This window comes from Lepidochelys kempii, chromosome 9 (genome assembly GCF_965140265.1).
Source record: "Lepidochelys kempii isolate rLepKem1 chromosome 9, rLepKem1.hap2, whole genome shotgun sequence".
Classification (NCBI taxonomy): Eukaryota; Metazoa; Chordata; order Testudines; family Cheloniidae; genus Lepidochelys; species Lepidochelys kempii.
Window position 1 is genome coordinate 76,989,501 of NC_133264.1, and position 20,423 is coordinate 77,009,923.

Consider the following 20,423-nt stretch of genomic DNA (forward strand, 5'->3'; position numbering starts at 1 on the left):
TACGTGCACACACACACACTCACTCACTCTCGCTCTGCTGTGGTGCATTTTCTTTCTGGGAGGAAACACTGGTTCCATTTGCAATGTTGCTGCTGGTGCTTTTTGTCTCAACAAGTTCTTTCCTGTACCCCGCATGGAGCAATCTGTTTCTTAATATTTGAGCAGTCCAGCTGCACCTTGCCCATGCATAGTGATGGGACTAGGACACACAAGCTTCTGTGTATCGTTTAACACTGAGGTTCAGGGTGGACATTGAGCAAATATTTGGGTTTCCTTTGAGCATCTAGTCAAGCCCCTACTCAATGCCACGTCAGCCGGATGTGGGCGTGTTTGTGCATCAGCCTGTCCGACTCCAGCGTGGGACATCATGGCTGAAACATGCAGGGTGGCTGGCAGTGTTGCTGGCTACACCTGCCCCAGATATCCATTTGAAGGCACTCTCCTCAGACTGGCCCGTAGGTGACAGCACTAGCCTTTGTCCCAGGAATAACCCTGGGAGAGGTTGGGCTCCAGTTCTGCTGTGGGGTGGGGATAAGTGGGAGGGCACTCAGGGCCGCTGAGCCCAGTTCAGTAGCACAGGGACCACGGAGAAGAATAAAACCCTGTAAGGTGCAGGGAGCTGAGGCAGCCGCCAGCCCAGGTTAGAACAGTTCCTGAGGGGCTGCCCTAACTTGTACCTAGCTGTCAATGGCTTGTGGGCTTTTCTGCCAGCTGTGAATACCAGTGTGGGAATGCAGCAGCCACAACCCCTGCTGCTCTGCCACATGGACCACTGGGGGTGCTTGGGGCTGAGTTAGCACCGGCTCTCCTGACTCTGAGTGCTCTGTACAGCAGGGGTTGCTCAGAGGGCACTTATGGCAGCTTTACAGCTCCTATATACTGACACAGCCAGTACAAAAAATGGTGGGGAAATGCTGGCTTGGCCCTTTGTGCCCTGCCCAGCTCCTGCACTTTCCTGGTCCTTATGGAACCTAGTGACATGGTTCCAGTGATGCACGCTGCATCAAATTCCCCACTGCCCCCCGTATCAAGCCCTGCACCCTGGTGCTCACAGGCTGGGGAAATGTCTCCTGTGCAGAATGTGCCACAGGAGGGAGACTGACATGGCCTGCCTGTCAGCTCCACTTCTGTCCAACCTTCACTGGCTCAGAGACAGAAGCTGGTGGCATTGTGAGGTGCCCAGTACCCTGGAAGGCTGCAGCCTGTAGGGGGCACCACCATGTGTCACCTGCTGCTCCAAGTCAGCCGTGTTACCCACATCTTGCATCTACCCGTTTCTCACCTGCCTCTCAGTTCTGCTGCAGATGGGCAACTCTAGCTAATGCTAGAGACAAACAACACTCCAGGCTGTCCTTACTGGCAGTATGGCTCCAAGGTATCTGGCCAAATGGAGTGGTGTAGGGTAGGACTCAGCATAGGGCTGGCAGTGGTGCTGAGTAACGGGTGTGACACAGGCAAGGAGTATGGTACAGCACTGGGTAGGAATGTGGCATGGGGCAGAGGCTGAAAAGCAACTGGCACCTTAGTCCCACAAATGGGAATCTCTTATAGTTCAGTTCAGTTTTCCAAAATGATGCACTATTTGTTTTTTGATGACCAGGTTTCTGGTGATGGGATGGCCAGGCCAGATACCACAGGCAAGATAGCAGGGAGGGGCAGGGGACAGGAGGCTGCAGAGAGGGCATGGAGGATTGGGGCCCAAATGCCAGACAAGGGAATGCTAGGGCTCAGCACAAATGCAGGCTGTACCTTTGGACAGCAGGTGTCAAGAGAGCGGGTCAATGCAGAGCATCATTAGTAAAACCAATCTTCAAAGGACATCACAACAAAGAGCAGCAAAGCAAGGGGTTCTGAGTCTTCTCCTGAACCAGGAGCCTTTGGTCCTGTCGCACCTCAGCAGGAATCCAGCGGGTCCCCTTCTGGGGCTGGGAGAAGGCAGTGCTGGCAAAGGGAGACAGGGAAGCTGACAGGAGGGGTGGTGGTGGTGATCACCTACCTGTGATGGGTGATCAGAATGCCAGTGACTTCCACACCGTCCCCACGCCCAGGCAAGTTTCTCACTGCCCTCCATTGCAGTGCAATTTCTTTTCAAGCAGGCAGCTGAGTCAGGGCACCCATTCCCACTGCAGCTTCCCAGCTCCTATATCCCCCCTCTAGTCTAGTCAGTGGGAGTGTCAGTGTGGTGAATCTACAAAGGACTGGAAAGTTTTTTGGGCAATCCAAGAGGCAGTGAAGAGAGTGTCTGAAATGCGGCAGAGGAAGGGCAAAGGGAATGAATAAGCAGGGAGCGATGAGGCTGCAGATCAGGGATTCTGGCTGGGACTGTGCCCCCTGGATGGGCAGGCTTGAAGCTGGGGTGTTCTCAGAAGTGCACATTGAGCTGGTGAGCTGAATGGAAGGAGGGAGTTGGCACTGACAGCCTCTGGCTTCTGACCCCGCCTCTCCCCACTCCAGGCCCTCCCTCTCCTTCGCATGATGCTCAGAGAGCAAGCCAGAAACTCTGCAAGTGCCCAGGGAAAGCAAGAGCTGTACGGTGACCAGGAGAAACGGCAGCACCGGCTGACCAGGGATGGGATCAAGCTGGAGCCCAGCCCACACAGGGACACACATCACCTGAGGAACTGACTCTGAAACCAAAGAGAGCAGGTGAGGCTGGGCATGTGGGGAGACTGTGGAGTTCCTGCAGGGAGCTGTGGCAACATGGCCAGGCTGACCCAAAGGGCCACAGAGAGGTGCTGCAAGAACCTACACTAGGGTGACCAGATGTCCCAATTTTATAGGGACAGTCCCGATATTTTGGTCTTTTCTTATATAGGCTCCTATTACCTCCTACCCGCATCCCGATTTTTGACACTTGCTGTCTGGTCACCCTAACCTGCATGAAGGAGGAGGAGAGAGAAAACCCAGATCCTCTAACTGTACTGGAGCCCTATGCCAATCTGTGGCGTTTGGGGTGTGGGATGAATTGTCTCCCTGCCACAAAACTAACCCCTATGAATGCCAGAGGCTCAGAAAGGCAAATAAACCCTAAGTGGGGGAGGGTCCTGCCCTGGAGAGTGGGGTTCACTCCAGAACCAGCAAAACAAAATCACCTGTGGAAATCAAAGGGGCAGGGGCCAGGACCAGGGAGACAACTACTTTGAGGGGGAACAAATTTCACTCCAAGGCCCACACAACAAGTGCTCAGACACAGACTGTAAGCTCTTTGAGGTTATCTGTGTTCACAGCACCTAACACAGCGAGGCCTTGATCCCTGATGAGGGCCTCTGGCACCACCACAGTCCAAACACTGGTAATCGAACCATCCCCAGCATGGGGTCTTGAGCTATGCCCTCCCAGCCTTATTGGCCCACGTCCAGGCATGCAGGGTGTGGCCTAACCTCAGCAGGCAAGCCACACTGATACTATTACTGCCCCTGAAGGGGAGCTGGCCCCAAGCTTCTCTAGGGATGGGGTCTGGGTTTTGTGGGTGTTAAATAGAAACAGCTGACTGACTCACCGAAAGCAACGTGTGGTGTCACCAGGCAGAGCCCCAGCTCATGTCCCAGTGTGGCTCCCTCCTTGCTCCCTCCATCACCACCTCTTCCTCCTCACCACAACATGGCTGCCTTCTTTGCCTCTTCTAACATGGCCTCCCACTCCTCAACTCAACATGGCCACCTCCTCACCTTCTTCCTCACCCCACATGGCCAATGTGGGGTAAGGTTGACTTGCTCCTTGCACTGATCTCCACTAGCTTTGAAAGACTACACAGGTTACCTCCTGACTCCCCAAAGGAGTGTGAAGGGCACAGTCCCCATGCATCCCATTGCATGAGGGTCTGTTGGGTGGGAACACTGGCTCTTGGCATCTTTCTGCTGACAGAGAAAAGGGAAGTGCCCTCACCTCCCATCTGGCCTGGCTGAGAAACTGGGTCCCTGTGGGGAGGAGCAGGCTGCTTGTGACGTGTGTGGCAGTGTTGAGGTGTTGGGCTGTGTCTTTAGCTTCAGGGAATGGTCCTTGGGGACCTGGCCCCACTGTGCCTGTTCTTGCTGCTGCTGTGAAGGGAAGGCTCAAAGAGAGAAATTGGGTCATGCTCCCCTTGTGACAAAACTGTGGCATAGTGATTATAGACAAGGGGCCTTACACAGGAAGTTTTACATTACTTCCTCTCATGTTTTGCAATTTCCTAGAGGAGTGTGGAAGAGGATGAAGGTGCACCCCTCCTTACCCAGGTCACAGGATGACGCCGACTGGGTTTGTGCCTCAGCTGCTAAATCACTGAGATGCTTGTCTGTCTGTCAGCAGCCCCCAAATGCCCATCCCTGTATGCAGTGCAATCTGCACTTCAGCCCTCTGAGTGATGGCTTAGGACACACACCCTTGCAATTTCCTGCCAAGAAAGGGTGCGTCACACAGATAGAACAGAGTATCATTTGCTCCTGAAAGGAAGGAGACAGGAGCTTTGAGCTGCTAAAGAAAAATCTGGGCTCTTTACTGACAGTCTCATTCATTTTATTGACACTTTTAAATGGCCTGGGTAAATATACAAACTAGGAGGCACCTGGAATAAAGTCACATGGTTCAGTATCCTTTTCCAGCAGTGAGAGCAGGTGAAGGGAGTTTCATAGACTCCAAGGCCAAAAGAGTCCACTGTGATCATCTAGTCTGACCTCCTGTATTGCGCAAGACACAGAACATCCCCAAAATAATTCCCAGAGCAGATCTTTAAGAGAAACATTCAGTCTTGATTTAAAACTTGGCAGCAGGAAGCATTTGGTGTGGGCAGTGGGAGATCCCCTAGTGCCCCCACCAGCTGTGGCGCTCACTGTTTCTTGGTCACTGTAGATTTGCATGCATGGCCGTTGCAGGGGCTGGTGCTTCACGAACAGCATCTCAGTGCTGCCCACATTGCATGTGGGCTAGAACCATAGGTGGGAACAAAGGAGCTGCTTATGAGAGGGAGTCCATGCTGCATTGTCTGACACTGATCATACATCTTTTTGGGTGGTCATCACTGTTCTACCCCTTACATCCCCTCCACCTCTATAGGCTCTGCCCTTCTCCTAGGCAGATGGGGCCCATCTCCTTCCAGAACCTGGCAATGCTGCACCTTCCATTGGCTATCATCCTGCTGTCTATGTAGCCATAGCTACATTGCTATTTTTAGGGTGCTATCTTGATCAAAGCTAGAGTGGGTATGTCTCCCTGAGCTGGAAATTACACCTCCAGCTCCAGTGTAGGCATTCCTCATGTGTCAGGGCCAGGAGCACTGACACATTCAGATGCAGTAAGCCACAGTGAAGAAGTTTCTGGGGATCACATTCTGTGCAGTGTATGGGACCTGAACCCTTCCCCCCTCACCCCCTGGTGTTTGATTTTTTTTTTTTTTGGATGAGGTTACAAGTTTGATTGATAAACGTAATAGCGGTGAGGTAACAGACACATTTCAGTAAGGCATTTGAAATGGTATCGCACAAAATCAACAAGGCACATATTAAACACATTAAAAACTGGTTAACTGACAGGTCTTAAAATGTAATTGTAAATGAGGAATCATGAGTGCATGGGTGTGTTTCTAGTGGGTCCTGCAAGGATCAGTTCTTGGCCCTATGCTATTTACTATTTTTATCAATGAACTGACTGAAAACATAATGAACAGGGCAGGTCATCTGGATCACTTGATAAGCAGGGTGCAAGCAAACAATATGGTTTTATACATGTAAAGTCCTACATCTAGGAAAAAAGCATGCAGGTCATACTTACAGGATGGGAGATGCTATCTTGGGTAGCAGTGACTCTGAAAAGGACTTGGGGTACTGGTGGATAATCAACTGAACATAAGCTCCAAGTGTGACACCATGGTCAATAGAGCTAATGTGATCACTGAATGCATAAAGAGAAACCTCAAGGAGAAGTAGGGGTGTTATTATCACCTCTGTGTGTGGCACCACCGCTGGAATACTGAGTTCAGTTCTGGTGTGCTCAGTTCAAGAAGGATGTTAATAAACTGGAGAAGGTTCAGCCATGGGAATGATTATAACAGACTCCCAGTGCTCAAGCTGTTTAGCTCAACAAACAGAAGGTTCAGGGGTGACTTGAGCAGTCTATAAGTACCTACATGGGGAAAGATAATATCTTTTATTAGGCCAACTTCTGTTGGTAAGAGAGACAAGTTTTTGAGCTGACACAGAGGTCTTCTTCAGGAGCCCTCAAGAAGAGTTCTATGTAAGCTCAATAACTTGTCTCTCTCACCAACAGAAATTAGTCCAGTAAAAGACATTACCTCACGGACCTTGTTTCTCTAATATCCTGGGACTGACTTGGCTCCAATATCTCTGAATACATGGGGACAGGAGTTTGATAATAGAGGGCTCTTCAATCTAGCAGACAAAGGTGCAACAAGATCCAAGGGCTGGAAGTTGAAGCGAGAGAAATTCAGACTAGAAATAGGATGCAGTTTGTTAACAGTGAAGGTAATTGAGCATTGGAACTATTTACCCAGGGTTGTGGTGGATTTTCCATCAGTGGACATTTATAAATCAAGATAGGATTTTTTCTAAAAGATTTGTTCTAGTTCAAACAGGAATTAATTCAGGGCAGTTCTATAGCCTGTGTTATGCAGGAAGGCAGACTAGATGATCATAATAGTCCATTCTGGCTTTATAACCTATGAATCCTCAGTGCCCTATCAAGGACACCTGAAATTGGGAGCACTTTAGACTGACCAGTTGGGACTGGGAGGGATCCTGGACAATGACTACTGAGGGTCCCCTCGGCTGGGTGCAGAATCCTGTTCTTGCTCTGAGCTGCTCTGAGCTGCCTCTGGCCTGAGAACATTTTCCTGCATCCTGCATCCTGGAGGGTGCATCTTCTCACTTCCCCAGTCAGTTTCACAGCCAGTGTCAACAGTGAGAGAAAATATAGAGCTCTGGCCCCAGGATAGCACAAACCTGATAGGAGTGATTGCTGGGAGGGGCAGGGCTGAGGGAAGGACATCAGCAGGGAGGTGGGGAGGCAGGGGAGTGTCCCTTGATGATGACCTGGGCAGGGCACGGAGAGAAGCCGGGATCCCTCTCTGTGAGCTGGCAGCAGGCATGTGTCCTATTGGGTGTCACTGTCTCACTCCCTTCTGCCCCATGAGGAGAAGATGAGCTTTTGGGAGCCTTGTTCTGCCATTATTGGTAACACTTTTTGAAGGAGGAACTTGCTCCAGAGCAGAGGGATTCCAAATATGTCTTCCCTACCTTCCTCTCAGCTCTGGCCCTGCTCCATCCCCTTCAGCAGATGGCATCTATCTCCGGTATTCATAAGGCCCGTCACCACAGCATTCAAATGTCAAACAACTAACATTTGCATGATGCAGCTCTTTGCCTCTCCCCATTCCTGGAAATGTTCTTCTCTTAGAGAGATGCCATTCCTGAGGGAGACCTCAGTGAAGAGATGGTTTTTGCCCAGAGATCTGAACAGGCTCAGTCTGAGCCACTCATAGAAGATGTGTTCCACAGCTGAGGTCCCATCACCAAATACACTTTGCCCTGAACTTAGGTTTGCTGAGCTCTATCACCCCAGGGGAGCTTTGTGTTATTCTACTCTATATGGCAGATTCCACAAACCACCCAGTGCAATTTCATGCCTGGTATTCTCAGTGACTCATTCCTTCAGTCCTGAAACTGGGCTCATTGTGCAGAGTTGGGGAGTTTCCTGTGCAGTTTTGTAAAGAGGACACATCCACTTCCTCACTCTGTGGAATCCTAAACACCTTAAGGCACTGTCACCAGTGAGATAATGTTGCTGTCAATGGTGAATTGCAGAGTTTACAGGGTTTCCATTGGTTAATCATTCCATCTTCTGAGATAAGGAGCTGTGGAATGTTCCCTATCTCCCAGCTGTCATGACACTTTACTGCCAGGTTATGTCCACTAAGGAGAGACCCTGGCACAGAAAGATGTGTCGGTTCAGAATCTGACAGTGGCTTCTCCCATCTCAGGCTCTCTGCAGCCTCCAGGGCTAAAGGAATAGTGAGTAGTTCCTATGTATCTACTATTTATCACTATTTCTATAGTGGCATCCACATACAATCAACAATAAAATTCTTCCTTAGAGGTTTTTAAGGTCAGGCTTGACAAAGCCCTGGCTGGGATGATTTAGTTGGGGAATGGTCCTTGCTTTGAGCAGGGGGTTGGACTAGATGACCTCCTAAGGTCCCTTCCAACCCTGATATTCTATAATTCTGTGAACAACAATAGCAAAGTCCTTAGTGGACTTCAAAAAGTCTCTCACATTCCTCCCTTTTCAGAATCAAAACTCTTTAGGATAGAGTGTGGGGTTGTTTTTTGGGGGGTGATAGTAGTGGGTAAGGGTTTGAGAATAGATGGGTGTGTTCATATTGTGAGCGCCACGTAGAGTGGAAAGGCTTTCTCAAAGAGGAAGACCTTGCAGTGGTTCCTCAAGATATTAGGCTCTGGATTTGCTTGATCACTTCTGGAAGACTGTTCCATGCATTGTCCCCAGCCCCCATGAGCTTCGCCCAGGGCTTTGAGATTTTTATTGCCCCAGAGGAGACCAGCTTTCATGATGATTCACTGTTCAAAATTCGGTTCCCGATGTAGCCGATCCATTAATTTCTTTGAAAATTAGGACCAAGACCTTAAACTGGTCTTGGAGCAGGTGGAGGGACTTGAGCACAGGCCTGATGTGCTCATGGCAGCCTATGCCATGGAGAAAGTGGGCATCCACATTCTGTATCAGTTGGAGCCTGTGCATCATCTTGACATTCAGTTTCAGATACAATGATCTACTGTAACCCAGTCTGGAGGTGACAAATGCATCGATTAATATGGACAGGTCCTTGTCCGGGGGGAATGGCCTAAGTTTCCTAACCATCTGAAGGTGAAATAAGGCATTTTTGGAAACTGATACTGCCTGTTTATCCAAGCTTAGCAAGGAATCAAACAAGACCCTGAGGTTTTGTACCACTCTGACCAACGGGGCTGCATGCCTTCAATGAAAGGTGGAGACAACATCTTGGCCAGCTCTTCAAAGTGTTTCCTGTTTCCAACTAGCATCCTTTTGGTTTTGCTCAGGTTTAGCTTGAATCAGCTGCTCGTCATCCAAGAGCTTATTTCTTGTAGGCATTCTGACACTTTAGTAGTGGCAGTGGTTGCATCAATTGAGGATGAGATAAACAGTTGTGTCCTTGGCATACTGTTGGCAGCTGAACCCATGAGGTCTGTCTCTCTCTCCCAGTGGTCTCATGTAAGTAGTGAAGAGAAGCAGGGATAGTGTGGATCCAACAGGTCCCACCAAGTGAGGCCTTTGGAGAGGAGGAGCCACTACCCATCACCACTCTGGGTCTGCCGGAGAGGAATGACTGGACTTACTGTAATGCTGAACTGACTACTCCAGTTATGTCACATAGGTGTGTTAGTAGCGCCTTGTGGTCCACTGTATCCAAGGCTTCAGAGAGGTCCAGCACAGTGAGTATGGAGATCTGACCTATGTCCTTGGCCATGAGACGATTGTCTTTTAGTGTTACTAGTTACTACTAGTGTTACTAAGCTTGTGCTGTGCCTTGAGCTGAACCCTGATTCTGAGATATCCAACGGGTTGGCTGATGTCATATGTTGGAACTATTATCTCCATTATTTTGCCCAGGTATGGAAGGTTGAAGACCGGATGGTAGCTGGAGAGATCTTCAGGGTCAAGTGTTGGCTATAGTTGATGACTGGGTGAACTACTCCATTTTCCAAGGAGTTTGGTAGGTGTGCATCTCTGAGGGGGCACTGACTGTTTCCATTAGGAGTAGACAGACTTGTTATTCTTTGGCTTGTACCAGCAAAAGCGGCACGGATCTGTTTCACAGGTTGTGGCTCTAATATGTTTCAGAGCTTTTTGAGCTTTGACTTGTGTGATTGTGCCAGACTCAGTCATGGGCCATGGGGCAGGTAATACAAATCATATTGGGGAGGAATTTTCTGTCCCAGTTAGCTCCATAGGTATTTGGCTGATCTTATCAGTGAAGTGTGCTGACAGCTCTTCACTATGGTCGATGCTTGGCTCTGGAGTCTGAGCTACGCAGTTGGGGTTGATTAGCTGGTTCACTGTATGGAATAGCTCTGATGGCCCTGATTCTGCTGCATTTATTGTTGATGAGTAGAAGGCTCATTTTAACTCTGTTACTGCAGTGGCCTAGTCCTGGAAGTGTTGTTTGTGCTGCTGGCTGAGGGATTCAGAAAGTTTTTTGCATCTCTGGGGTTTGAACTTTCTGCCTGTGTACCTCAAGTGCTGTCGTTCATCTCTCAACCCTGGTGTCTTCTTGGTCAGTGGGGGGGTGGAGTAATTGGATGGGTTGGGTGCCAATGGTAGTGGACAACATGTGATTTAACTGTACTAACTCATTGGTGCTTTGGCCTTGCGTTAGCATGGCTTTTCTCCTAGGGCGAGTTGAAAACCTAGGGAGTTCACCAGTCTTCAGCAGTGGACCAACTTTACCATTGTGGAATGGCTCTGGTCTCTGCCTAGATGAGGTGTGATCAGATGAGGAAGTGTATGATGGTGACATCTCCAATATCCAGACCTAGACCGAAGATAGGCTTCAACATATGTCTGGCTGCATGTGTGAGTCCAGAGACTACCTGGGAGAATCCCATGGTTTCCCCTTGGGGACTACTAGAAAGAAAACTCCAACCACTCCTTAGCAGCTGAGTGGACACAGGCTTGTCCCTACCGTTCCATTCACTCCATTTTATTCTTCCTTTCTTTCTGTATAGGACTGTTCAATAGAGCAGCTTCTGTCTGGGCAGCAAGTCAGATCTACACTCTCCTTCAGTTAGGAGAGAAAGTGTTTAATGCTTCCCAGGGACACACTGGCCAGACCAAATGCCTGGTTGAAGTAGGCACCACTTCAAAATAAATCAAACTTCACCTGACCCAGAGGGATCTTCTAGCCAGTAAACACTCACAGGAAGCCTCTACCTTGTGCATATTCAAAAAGAAATTGATGGACAGAGCCCTGGAGTGGGACATGGCAGCTGTTTCCATGGCCAGATTCTCAACTGGTGTAAACTGGCATATTTCTATTGACTTCAATAGAGCACTGTTGATTTATGAACCTGCAGATATCTGATCGATCACTGGGCATTTATATCATGCACATCACATTGATTGCCGATTAACGTCAATATTCTACGGCGCTCTAGGAGAGTGGAGAAAAAAGAATCCTGGATCCAATAGAAACTGCAGAGGAATTTTAGGGAGGCATAAGGTTACATAAACTAGTCAGCTTAGGGGGCTGAGAACCTGACATTCTTGTGAAAAGTATCACAGGTGGTCAGGAGGTTCAGCATTTCATCTCCTCTGGAATATCATGCCTCCCACAGCACAGTCACCTGGCATCACAGTGGGGCATTGATTTAGCACTGACTCAGAGGGACAAGGGCCAGCTCCTAAATCCCCAGCAACATTTCCTGTAGTGTCTGGATTTCCCATGGTTGTTTCTTAAGGAAGTCATTATAACCAAAGGCAATGCTACAATCCTGCAGCATTCCTCACAGGAAAGCCACGTCACAGCTTGCAGAAGTGTCCTGCATCTGGTAACAGCAGCTTTGGTGAAGGTTGCTAGACTTTCCTACTTTCCGATTTTTCTCATCTGTTTACAGTGGAACTGGCTGAGCTCCATTTGTTAATATTTGATAGGGCCTGCCTGCCCTCTGAACTCAAGGCGTTTGCTCTCCAAGGATACGGACTAATATAATTTAGCTCTGTAATAAACCTGTGCAGCAATCTGCACCTTTGGTAGCTGGAGGGAAATTGCAGAGAGTGTTTAGTTTGGGCTTGAAGATCCAGTTCCATCTGGAACACAAGTAAATACTGCAATCAAGGGATATGATTGACACTAGTGTTGGATGTCCTGCAGGTGGAAATCCTACACAGCAGCCTTGTATGCTCCCTTTGCACCTCAGTCTCACCTGCATCCCAGTCCACCTGCAGGATTATTATTACCGTAGGTCCAGGAACCACAGTCAAGGATCAGGGCCCTGTTGTACTAGGCACTATACAGTCAAGTAATGAGGAAGATAGTCCTTGCCACAGAGAGCTCACAATCTACATGTCTAGGATACAACAGGTAGATGAAAGAGACAAACAGGACGGGAGGTTGATATAACACAATAAACAGAGGTCTGCCGGCTTCTGCCCTGCACCATTGTAAACCAGCATCCTCACTACCATGCACTATCACCTTGTCTTCTTCTGAACATGTGTACAGTTGTGAGCCACATGCAGCTTCTCTGGGCATCCTGCCCTTGATGAGAAGAATGTAGCAATTTCATTGAGTCATGGATTTTAAGCCCAGAAAGTACTATTAAAACCATCTAGTCTGACCCCCCCCCAGTATAACACAGGCCAGAGAACAGCACCCAATAAACTCTGTATCAAGCACATAACTATAGCATGTCTGTTAGAAAATGATCCAGTCTTGATTTAAAGACTTCAAGTGATGGAGAATCGACCACAACCATAAGGATGGTGTTCCGGTGGTTAATTAACCTCATTGTAAAAAATACGCACCTTATTTCTAATTTGACTGTGTCTAGCTTCACCTTCCAACCTTTGGATTGCATTATGCCTTTTTCTGCTAGATTAAAGAGCTGCTATCAGAAATCTTTCCCCCATGTAGATACAAATAGACCAGGGTGGGCAAACTATGGCCCCCAGGCCGCTTCCGGGCCATCAGGCCTTTTAATCTGGCCCTCGAGGTCCCACTGGGGAGCAGGGCCGTAGGCTTGCCCCACTCTGGGGCTTCAGCTGGGGAGCGGGGTCAGGGGCTTTCTGTGAGGCTTCTGGAACCAGTGGCACATCTCCCCTCCGGCTCCGGCTCCGGCTCCTAGGTGTAGGGGCAGCCGGGAGTGGGAACCACAGCCAATGGGAGCTGCAGTGGTGGCACCTGCAAATGGGGCAGCGCGCAGAGCATAGGAGCTGGCGGGGGGACATGCCGCTGCTTTTGGGAGCTGCTTGAGGCAAGCGCCGCCTCAAGCCTGCACCCCTGACCTCCTCCCATGTCCCAAGCTCCTGCCCCAGCCCTGATCCCACTCTCGCCCTCCGAACCCATCCCAGAGCACCCTCCTGCACCCTAAACCCCTCATTCCCAGTCCCACCCCAGAGCCTGCACCCTCAACCAGAGCCCTCCCCCTCCCCCCTGCACCAGCACAGAGCCCCCTCCCACACCCTGAACTCCTCATTTTCTGGCCCCACCCCAGAGCCTGCACCCCCCTGCCGGAGCCCTCACCCCCTCCCACACACTAACCCCCAATTTCATGAGCATTGATGGCCTGCCATACAATTTCCATACCCAGATGTGGCCCTCAGGCCAAAAAGTTTGCTCACCTCTGTAATAGGCTGCGATCAAGTCACCTCTCAACCTTCTTTTGGTTAACTTGATAGATTGAGCTTCTTAATGCTTTCACTGTAAGGCATGTTTTCCAGACCTCCAGTCATTACCATTTTTCAACATTCCTTTTTAAAAGTGGACAGCAGAACTGAACACACTATTGCAGTAGTGGTCTCACAACTGCCCTGTACAGAGGTAATACCAGCTCCCTACTCCTACTTGTATGCCCTTGTGTATAAGTCTATAGTCATATTTGCCCTCTTTGTTACAGCATTGCACTGGGAGCTCATGTTAAATGGGGTACCTACTATGACCCTTCAGTCCTTGTCAGTGTCACTGCATTCTAGAATACTGTGTCCCATCATTTAATGTGACCTACATTCTTTGATGCTAGTATGACTTGCAACTGGCTGTATTAAAATGCATATTATGCAAATGATCGCACCTTACCAAGCGATCCAGGTTAGCCTGTACAACTGGTCTGTCCCCATCGTTTTTTACCAATTTTTGTGTTGTCTGAAATTTTACCCGTAGTAGTTTTAGCTTTTCTTCCGGATTATTGATTAAGCTATTTAAGAGCATTAGGGCCAAGAACAGAGCTCTGCTGGCCCCTGCTAGGAACACCCATGTTGGATGACTATTCCCTGTTTACAGCTATTTTGTGAGATTATCATGTAACCATTTTTTAATCCATTTAATCCTCTGATGCTGGAAATGGTGGTGGGAATGACCAGCCAACCAGACACTGGTGCAACAGACAGATCTAAGTTAGTGCCCTTTACAGCCAAAGTATATACCTTCTCCATCCCCACATTCTATCAGGAAGCTTGCCCCTCACAACAGAGCTTCAGAGCCGGTTTCTTCAGGTTGCTGCTAGCAGGACAATCCACTGTGAGGGGGATTACCAGCCGGTGTCTGTAGATTCAGGGTTGGTGATGGGATGTGGTGCAGACTGAGTGGCAATCCTGAGAGCACTGGGGCCTGCTGGGCACCGCTTACCCTGAATTCCTGCTCTGGGTTTGAGAGGCCAAATACTGTAGATACCCTTTATTCTTGGAGGGGACCCTGTCACTGAGCACACCATTCACCAGTTTATGCCTTTTGTCCTTGCCCTTGATGTGACTTTGGCCTTTTGTTAATGGTGCTACACAAGTGTTGGCTTCATAGTGGAACGGGCACTGGGGCATGGTGATAAAGCAAGTGTGCCCACGTCATCCAGTGCCTGCCTGGGGCAGCTGCTTTGCTTCAGTCAGCTGCATTTTTGTCTTCTGTGACACTGGGAGCTTTTGGTGAGTTTTGTCAGTTGCCTCCTCCTGATTTCTGCCTGTGGTCCCTCATTGCAGCTGGTGCCTTGGGTGACGGGCTGCTGCCTTTCTGAAAATGCCAGGCAGGGAAATGAGCTAATTTCAAAATCTTTAGGGAGATTCTGGGGGCTGCTGAGGTGCTCAGAACCTTCTGAGGCCCGACTCCCGCATGGGATGAAGCTACTGGATGCAAGTTACTCATCTCCTGCAGGGGAGAATCAGGACTCTGGGCTGTAGATATTCTGAGATGCAAGTGGAGCCATTTTATGGCTCTTTCCCTGCCCTGGGGATTCATTTGCCAGACACACACAACTCCTGGGCCCCTCCTGTTGATGTGCAACCTGGGACATATCCCACCTGGATTCTGAGCTCACAGCTGCACTGGGATGGGACTCCACTTTGTAATGACTCTTCTCTGTGTGGCTCAGAGATCAGTGTTCTGAAACTGGGACTGCCTCCAATCTGGGGGGACCTGAGGCCCCTCTCAATGCTGATGGACAGTGTTCTTCCAAGAGGCCCCTTTAGCAGCTCTTCAGGGATTTCTCCAGAGCAGAATGTGTCTCCAGGCAAGACTCTTTCCTCTCCAGTGACCCTGCACTCTTTCCTTTGTAAATCACCCCTCTAGGATTTGCAGCATCGTTGAGGACATGCTAATTAGTCTAAATCTGTTTTTGAGAGGCTGTGCTGGCATCGAGTGTGGGGCTGCTAAGGCTCACAAAGATCTCATTGTTAGGAAAACAGTGGGATTATCTGAGTAGCTGCTAGAGTTTGGGGGGGCGGGAGAAACAGGCTTTTCTTCTGACGTATACTCGTAGGGTCTCATACGTGCTTTGTGTCACTCAGGGGACTTAGAAAGGGGTAAAGGACCAAAGGTGGGAGGCATTGGAAAAACCCCACAAATGATCATCTAAGCAGCAGGAATGCCTGGGAGAGGAAGATCTGGCCCCCTAGATTCTTCATATCTGACACCGGTTGAGGTCAGTGATTAATGGATGTTTTTATTATTGTTGCTTTTTCAGAGATTGGCTTCAGGCAATGGCCACTTTGGTGAGGACATTCCCAGTTGCTCTGTTGACTCCAACACCCACTTTCCAGCTGACAGCAAATACCACCAGCGATGGAGAGGAGAATTGCGTCTTCAATGAGGAATTTAAGTTCATTCTGCTGCCTGTGTCCTATGGGTTTGTCTCTGTGGTGGGGCTGCTGCTCAATTCCTGGGCCTTGTGGATGTTCATCTGCAAGATGAGGCCCTGGAATGCCACCACCACCTACATGTTCAATCTGGCCCTCTCAGACACCCTGTACGTGCTTTCCCTCCCCACCCTGGTCTATTACTATGCTGACCGCAACAACTGGCCCTTTGGGGAGGGACTCTGCAAGATTGTGCGCTTCCTCTTCTATGCCAATCTGTACTGTAGCATACTCTTCCTCACCTGCATCAGCGTGCACCGCTACATGGGGATCTGCCACCCCATTCAGTCGCTCGGGTGGGTGAAGACCAAGCATGCCCGCCTCATCTGTGTGGGTGTGTGGTTCATTGTCACCATCTGCCTCATACCCAACCTGATCTTTGTCACCACCAGCTCCAGGGGCAATGACACCCTTTGCCACGACACCACCAAGCCCGAAGAGTTTGACCACTATGTGCACTACAGCTCCTCAATCATGACCCTCCTCTTTGGCATCCCCTTTCTGGTGATCGTTGTGTGCTACAGCCTGATGGCAAAGAGGCTTTGGAAACCCAGCCTATCCAGCTCCAACCAGAACATCTCCTTCTACAAGAAACGCTCTATCAAGATTATCATCATTGTAATCACAGTCTTCGCCATCTGCTTCCTACCCTTCCACATCACACGGACATTGTACTATACTGCCCGGCTCTTCCAAGCCAACTGCAGGACCCTCAACATCGTCAACTTCACCTACAAGATCACACGGCCTCTGGCCAGCATCAACAGCTGCATAGACCCCATCCTGTACTTCCTGGCTGGGGATAAATACAGGGGAAGGCTGCGTCGGGCTGCAATCAAAATGCCCAATGCCGAGAACACATCTACTCTAGCCCTCGTCTCACAACTCAAGAAAAACGGTTTCTCTACCTCCCGAGGTGCCAGCTACTCCATAAATGATGCCTGAGAAAAGGGGGGTGAAAGTGACCGACAATGGAAGCAGCGAGGGGTATTGAAAGGGCTAGAGCCTGGGTAGCCAGTATGCATCAAGGCCAGCATGTGGGACCAGCATTAGGGAAGGCAATAGAGTTGCTGGATTAGTCTCACTCCAGAATGGAGGTCTCCTCCATCTCCTTCTAATCTCTGTGAATTATTTCCCCACTGTGCTGTGTCTGCTTCTGACACAATCATTCTGGCACCAGGTTTAACCTCTGAATGCTTTTGAACTAGGTTTACACTCCCATGTTCAGAGAATGCTCCACCCCTCTCACACAGACTGAACATCTATCTCAGAGCCAGGGATATTCCCTGTCTTGTCATAGCTTGGGAGGACCACCCGGAGTAACGCCAATGGGAGTTCAGAGAGAAGAGACCCCTACATCCCATAAGGAAATGGGGGAGGCCAGAGGGATTGTCTTATGAAGAGTACTAGAGACTCACAGGTAGCGAATTCCCTGCTTCAGATGCAAGTGGGGGCAGAGCAGTGGGAAGGGAGGGGACATGGTGACACTTCGCTGGTCAGAAGCCTAGGAACCTAGAAGCCGCAGTGCCTGAGGCTGAGAGCAAAGAGATAGAGGATTTTACCATAGAAAAGGAGCCAGCAATTGACCACAGGCCACAAAACTGGCCTCCTGACTTCTTTTGGGAGAAGCCCAAGTAGGCTGTTTCAAGTAGCCTGGGGCCCTGGGCTGCTGACAAGGGAAGATCACAGCCTAGCGTGTGCGGTACAGTGCTAGGGAGCCGAGGACTTAGAATAGGGCATGCTGGGTCTAATGATATGCTATGTATGGGGGTCCAGGTAAGAAGAAAGGAGCCTGTCTTCCCAGGCACAGAAAACCCATATAGAGCTTCCTTCAAAGTGACCCAGAGACAATAAATAGGGACAACGCTTATAAAGAAGAATATTTAGCACATTATAAACAGTAACTAAGTGACCTAATGGGCTCAACACTAGGTCAAAGCGTGCAGGAGGGGAGATAGAGGGGAGCTCCCGCAGCTAGGAGTCGAGGTGCAGCATATGCTATTGAGGACAACACGAGGGTCAGACAGAGAAGGGGAGATGAAATAACTGACCTGGATTCCTGGGCCCAGTGGCCTGACCTTTTGCTGGCCATAGTTTCAGCAGTAGGGGGGAGTCGGTCATGTCAGGAATCTTTCTTGATCATGCTCAGACGACGCTATGTCATGGCCTGAGTCAGTATTTGTTCGGAGCAGTGGCTGCCATGCCAGCTGCGAACTCCCTGCTGGCAGAAGGGTATCTCCTGGATTACTGACAGTCACTGACTTCACCTCATTTGCCTTACTTCCCTTTTGCTGCTCTAAGCTGGGGGAAACTGAGTCTGGATCAAAAGCAAAAGTAGCTGAGCTGCTGTTGACAGTGCAGGCACCACACCAAGAGGCAGCCAGGGCTGGCAAGGGAGCACTTTCAGGGCACTGGTTCTAGCAATGTAGAAGAGAGACTGGGGCTGGCTCTGGCAGGATGCAGGTGACGGGGTAGTGATGCATACAGAGTTAAAGCCTGAGCAGTGGCCATGGAACCGTGTGTGTATTGTAGATGCTGTTACACGTCTCTGTCCCTTTGTGTTCGGGAGGGCATGACTCGCCATATAACTAACAGAGAAGGCACCACAGCACCTTTTCTCCCCCCTCTCCTAGCTCCAGGTGGCTGGAGGATGGGCAGAGCCCCCAGGGCAATGAAGCCCATGAAAGCAACTAATTGATCCATGAATAAAATGTTTTCCTGAGCAATTTTCCTAAGGCCCAGGACTGTTTCCCTCCCTGTTGCCACCAGGAAATCAATAAACAGGAGAGAACTGGCATGCATGAGAATCTTTTAAATGGCTCATTGAAGGTCCATTTGGCTCAGCCAAGCTGTGAAGTGTCCATTGCTGAAAGCTGAGAAAGGAAGAAATGCTAAGTGACACGTCTGCCTGGGCTCAGTGGCTTGGCACATTTCCTTAGGGCCTCAGGAGAGTTCAGAGTCAGTTTCACCCCTCAGGACTCCTGGAAATGGCCAGAGTGAGTTTTCCACTGCAGTCAGAGTGGGGAAATAAACGAGGGCACACCTGCTACCTCCTGATAGGTCTTGTAAAGGGGAAGGGTAGCGGAGGGGAAGGCCCAGGTGGTTTCCCAGGGCCTCTAAAGAAGGTCTTAGATGATTTGTGAGGTTGGTATTGTACCGAATGGAGACTCCAAGCTCAGCATGTTTTGCACCTATATTTCTCCTGCTGGGGAAATTTCCCCAGTCCCTTTAGGTCTGCACTTAGTGGGCTCAAGTATTCAAATAAAAAGGTTTGAGCCTCAAGCAGAAAGGCCTGTGGTAGGAAGGGGGCATTTTCCCTCCTTTTTGCTAATTCTTCCCACCAGCTCATACCTGAAATGGCTTTCACACACCCCAGCACCATCCACCCCCCCCACGCACCATGTCTCAGTGCCTCTCCCACAACTGAGAATGGGCTTGTTTACACAGGTTCCGGCATTTCAGCCTCTGAAAGGTGCCCCTTAGATTCTGGTTTCTCCCCTACTTCATGATGAGAATCAAGGGGCAGGAAAGATTCACCACTTTATGTTCCATTTTTCTCTGCCAGATATTAGTTAAACTCCAACAAACATTTCTAAAACCAGTGAAAAGCTTCCCCCCAACCCAATAAGTCCCTAGTATGACCTGACCTGGCACCTCTGCTGATTAGGGCATGTGGGTTTGCTTTTAATATTAGCATTTCTGCAGGGAAGCCAGGAAATTGGGAGTGTAAAGAACTTTCTGTTACAGTGCCTCTAAGTAAACCAGCTCTTCAGAATGTTTCCTTTAGTGGTGTTTACTTTTGAAATGTTTGCATAGCTCTATTGTTTAATTGTGTGGGCATACGGGTAGTATCTGCAAGGGAGCATACAGGTGAGTGCGTGAAGTGCTCCAGCCATGATGCTGGAGGATACTAACATATTAGGGTGTAATGAATTAGGTATTCCACATTCCAGAATTCATGAGCCCGGCCTGCCTTCTGTGGGGAGCAGAGCTGAGGCAGGAAGGGAGACATGCACAGGGGGAGGACCATCTCTGCCTATGGAAATCTGAGGGGGGAGCTGCAAAGCAACCTGTTTGTCCTCCCCCCAGGATTGTGTTCACATGACTCAGCCTGGCCTCATGGGTGATCTTTGCTTTCAATGCTGCTGTCATCTACACCCAGGAAACAGCTCACCAGGGTGCCCCGGCCTGGGCCCAGCACTAGGCACTACCCCATCACCAGCTTTTCCTACAGCGAAGTGAAAGCTTTAAGCTAACAGAGGGGTCTTGTGCCATTACCTTCTTTGCTTGCAGAGGCTGGGGGGTCAGGTGCAGAAGCTGCCCTTTACCCCTGAATACACTCTGAGGCCAGAAACAAATTTCCTAGCAGGGTGCTCTGCACCAGGTGCTGTCGTCTCCACCTCAGAGGCGACTGCATTTCAGTGGGGCTGTGGGCATGCAAATTGCTTTGGGAGCTTTGGAAATGGAGGAAATTATTACCATGGTTTCAGCCCTGTTTCTTCATAGACTCCATGGAAAGCAGTACCTGCCTGTGCGGTGCCCCTGATCTGCATCCTCCA

The 20,423-nt window shown here is 49.6% G+C and overlaps 1 protein-coding gene across 2 annotated transcripts; it reads left to right on the forward strand.

Moving 5' to 3' along the window:
- The first annotated feature begins 2,477 nt into the window (after positions 1 to 2,477).
- Positions 2,478 to 19,625, forward strand: P2RY4 (pyrimidinergic receptor P2Y4). Of its 2 annotated transcripts, none has more exons than XM_073360966.1 (2): positions 2,478 to 2,646; positions 15,693 to 19,625. In XM_073360966.1, the coding sequence occupies exon 2, from the start codon at positions 15,709 to 15,711 to the stop codon at positions 16,807 to 16,809; it is 1,101 nt and encodes a 366-aa protein (XP_073217067.1). In that variant the 5' UTR covers positions 2,478 to 2,646; positions 15,693 to 15,708; the 3' UTR covers positions 16,810 to 19,625. The 2 variants fall into 2 exon arrangements, with proteins under 2 accessions (XP_073217067.1, XP_073217068.1); XM_073360967.1 differs by lacking the exon at positions 2,478 to 2,646 and adding an exon at positions 11,538 to 11,594.
- Positions 19,626 to 20,423: the final 798 nt, after the last annotated feature.

Coding starts and splice junctions, on each gene's coding strand:
- P2RY4 (XM_073360966.1), top strand. CDS start 15,709: ATGGCCACTTTGGTGAGGACATTCCCAGTTGCTCTGTTGACTCCAACA.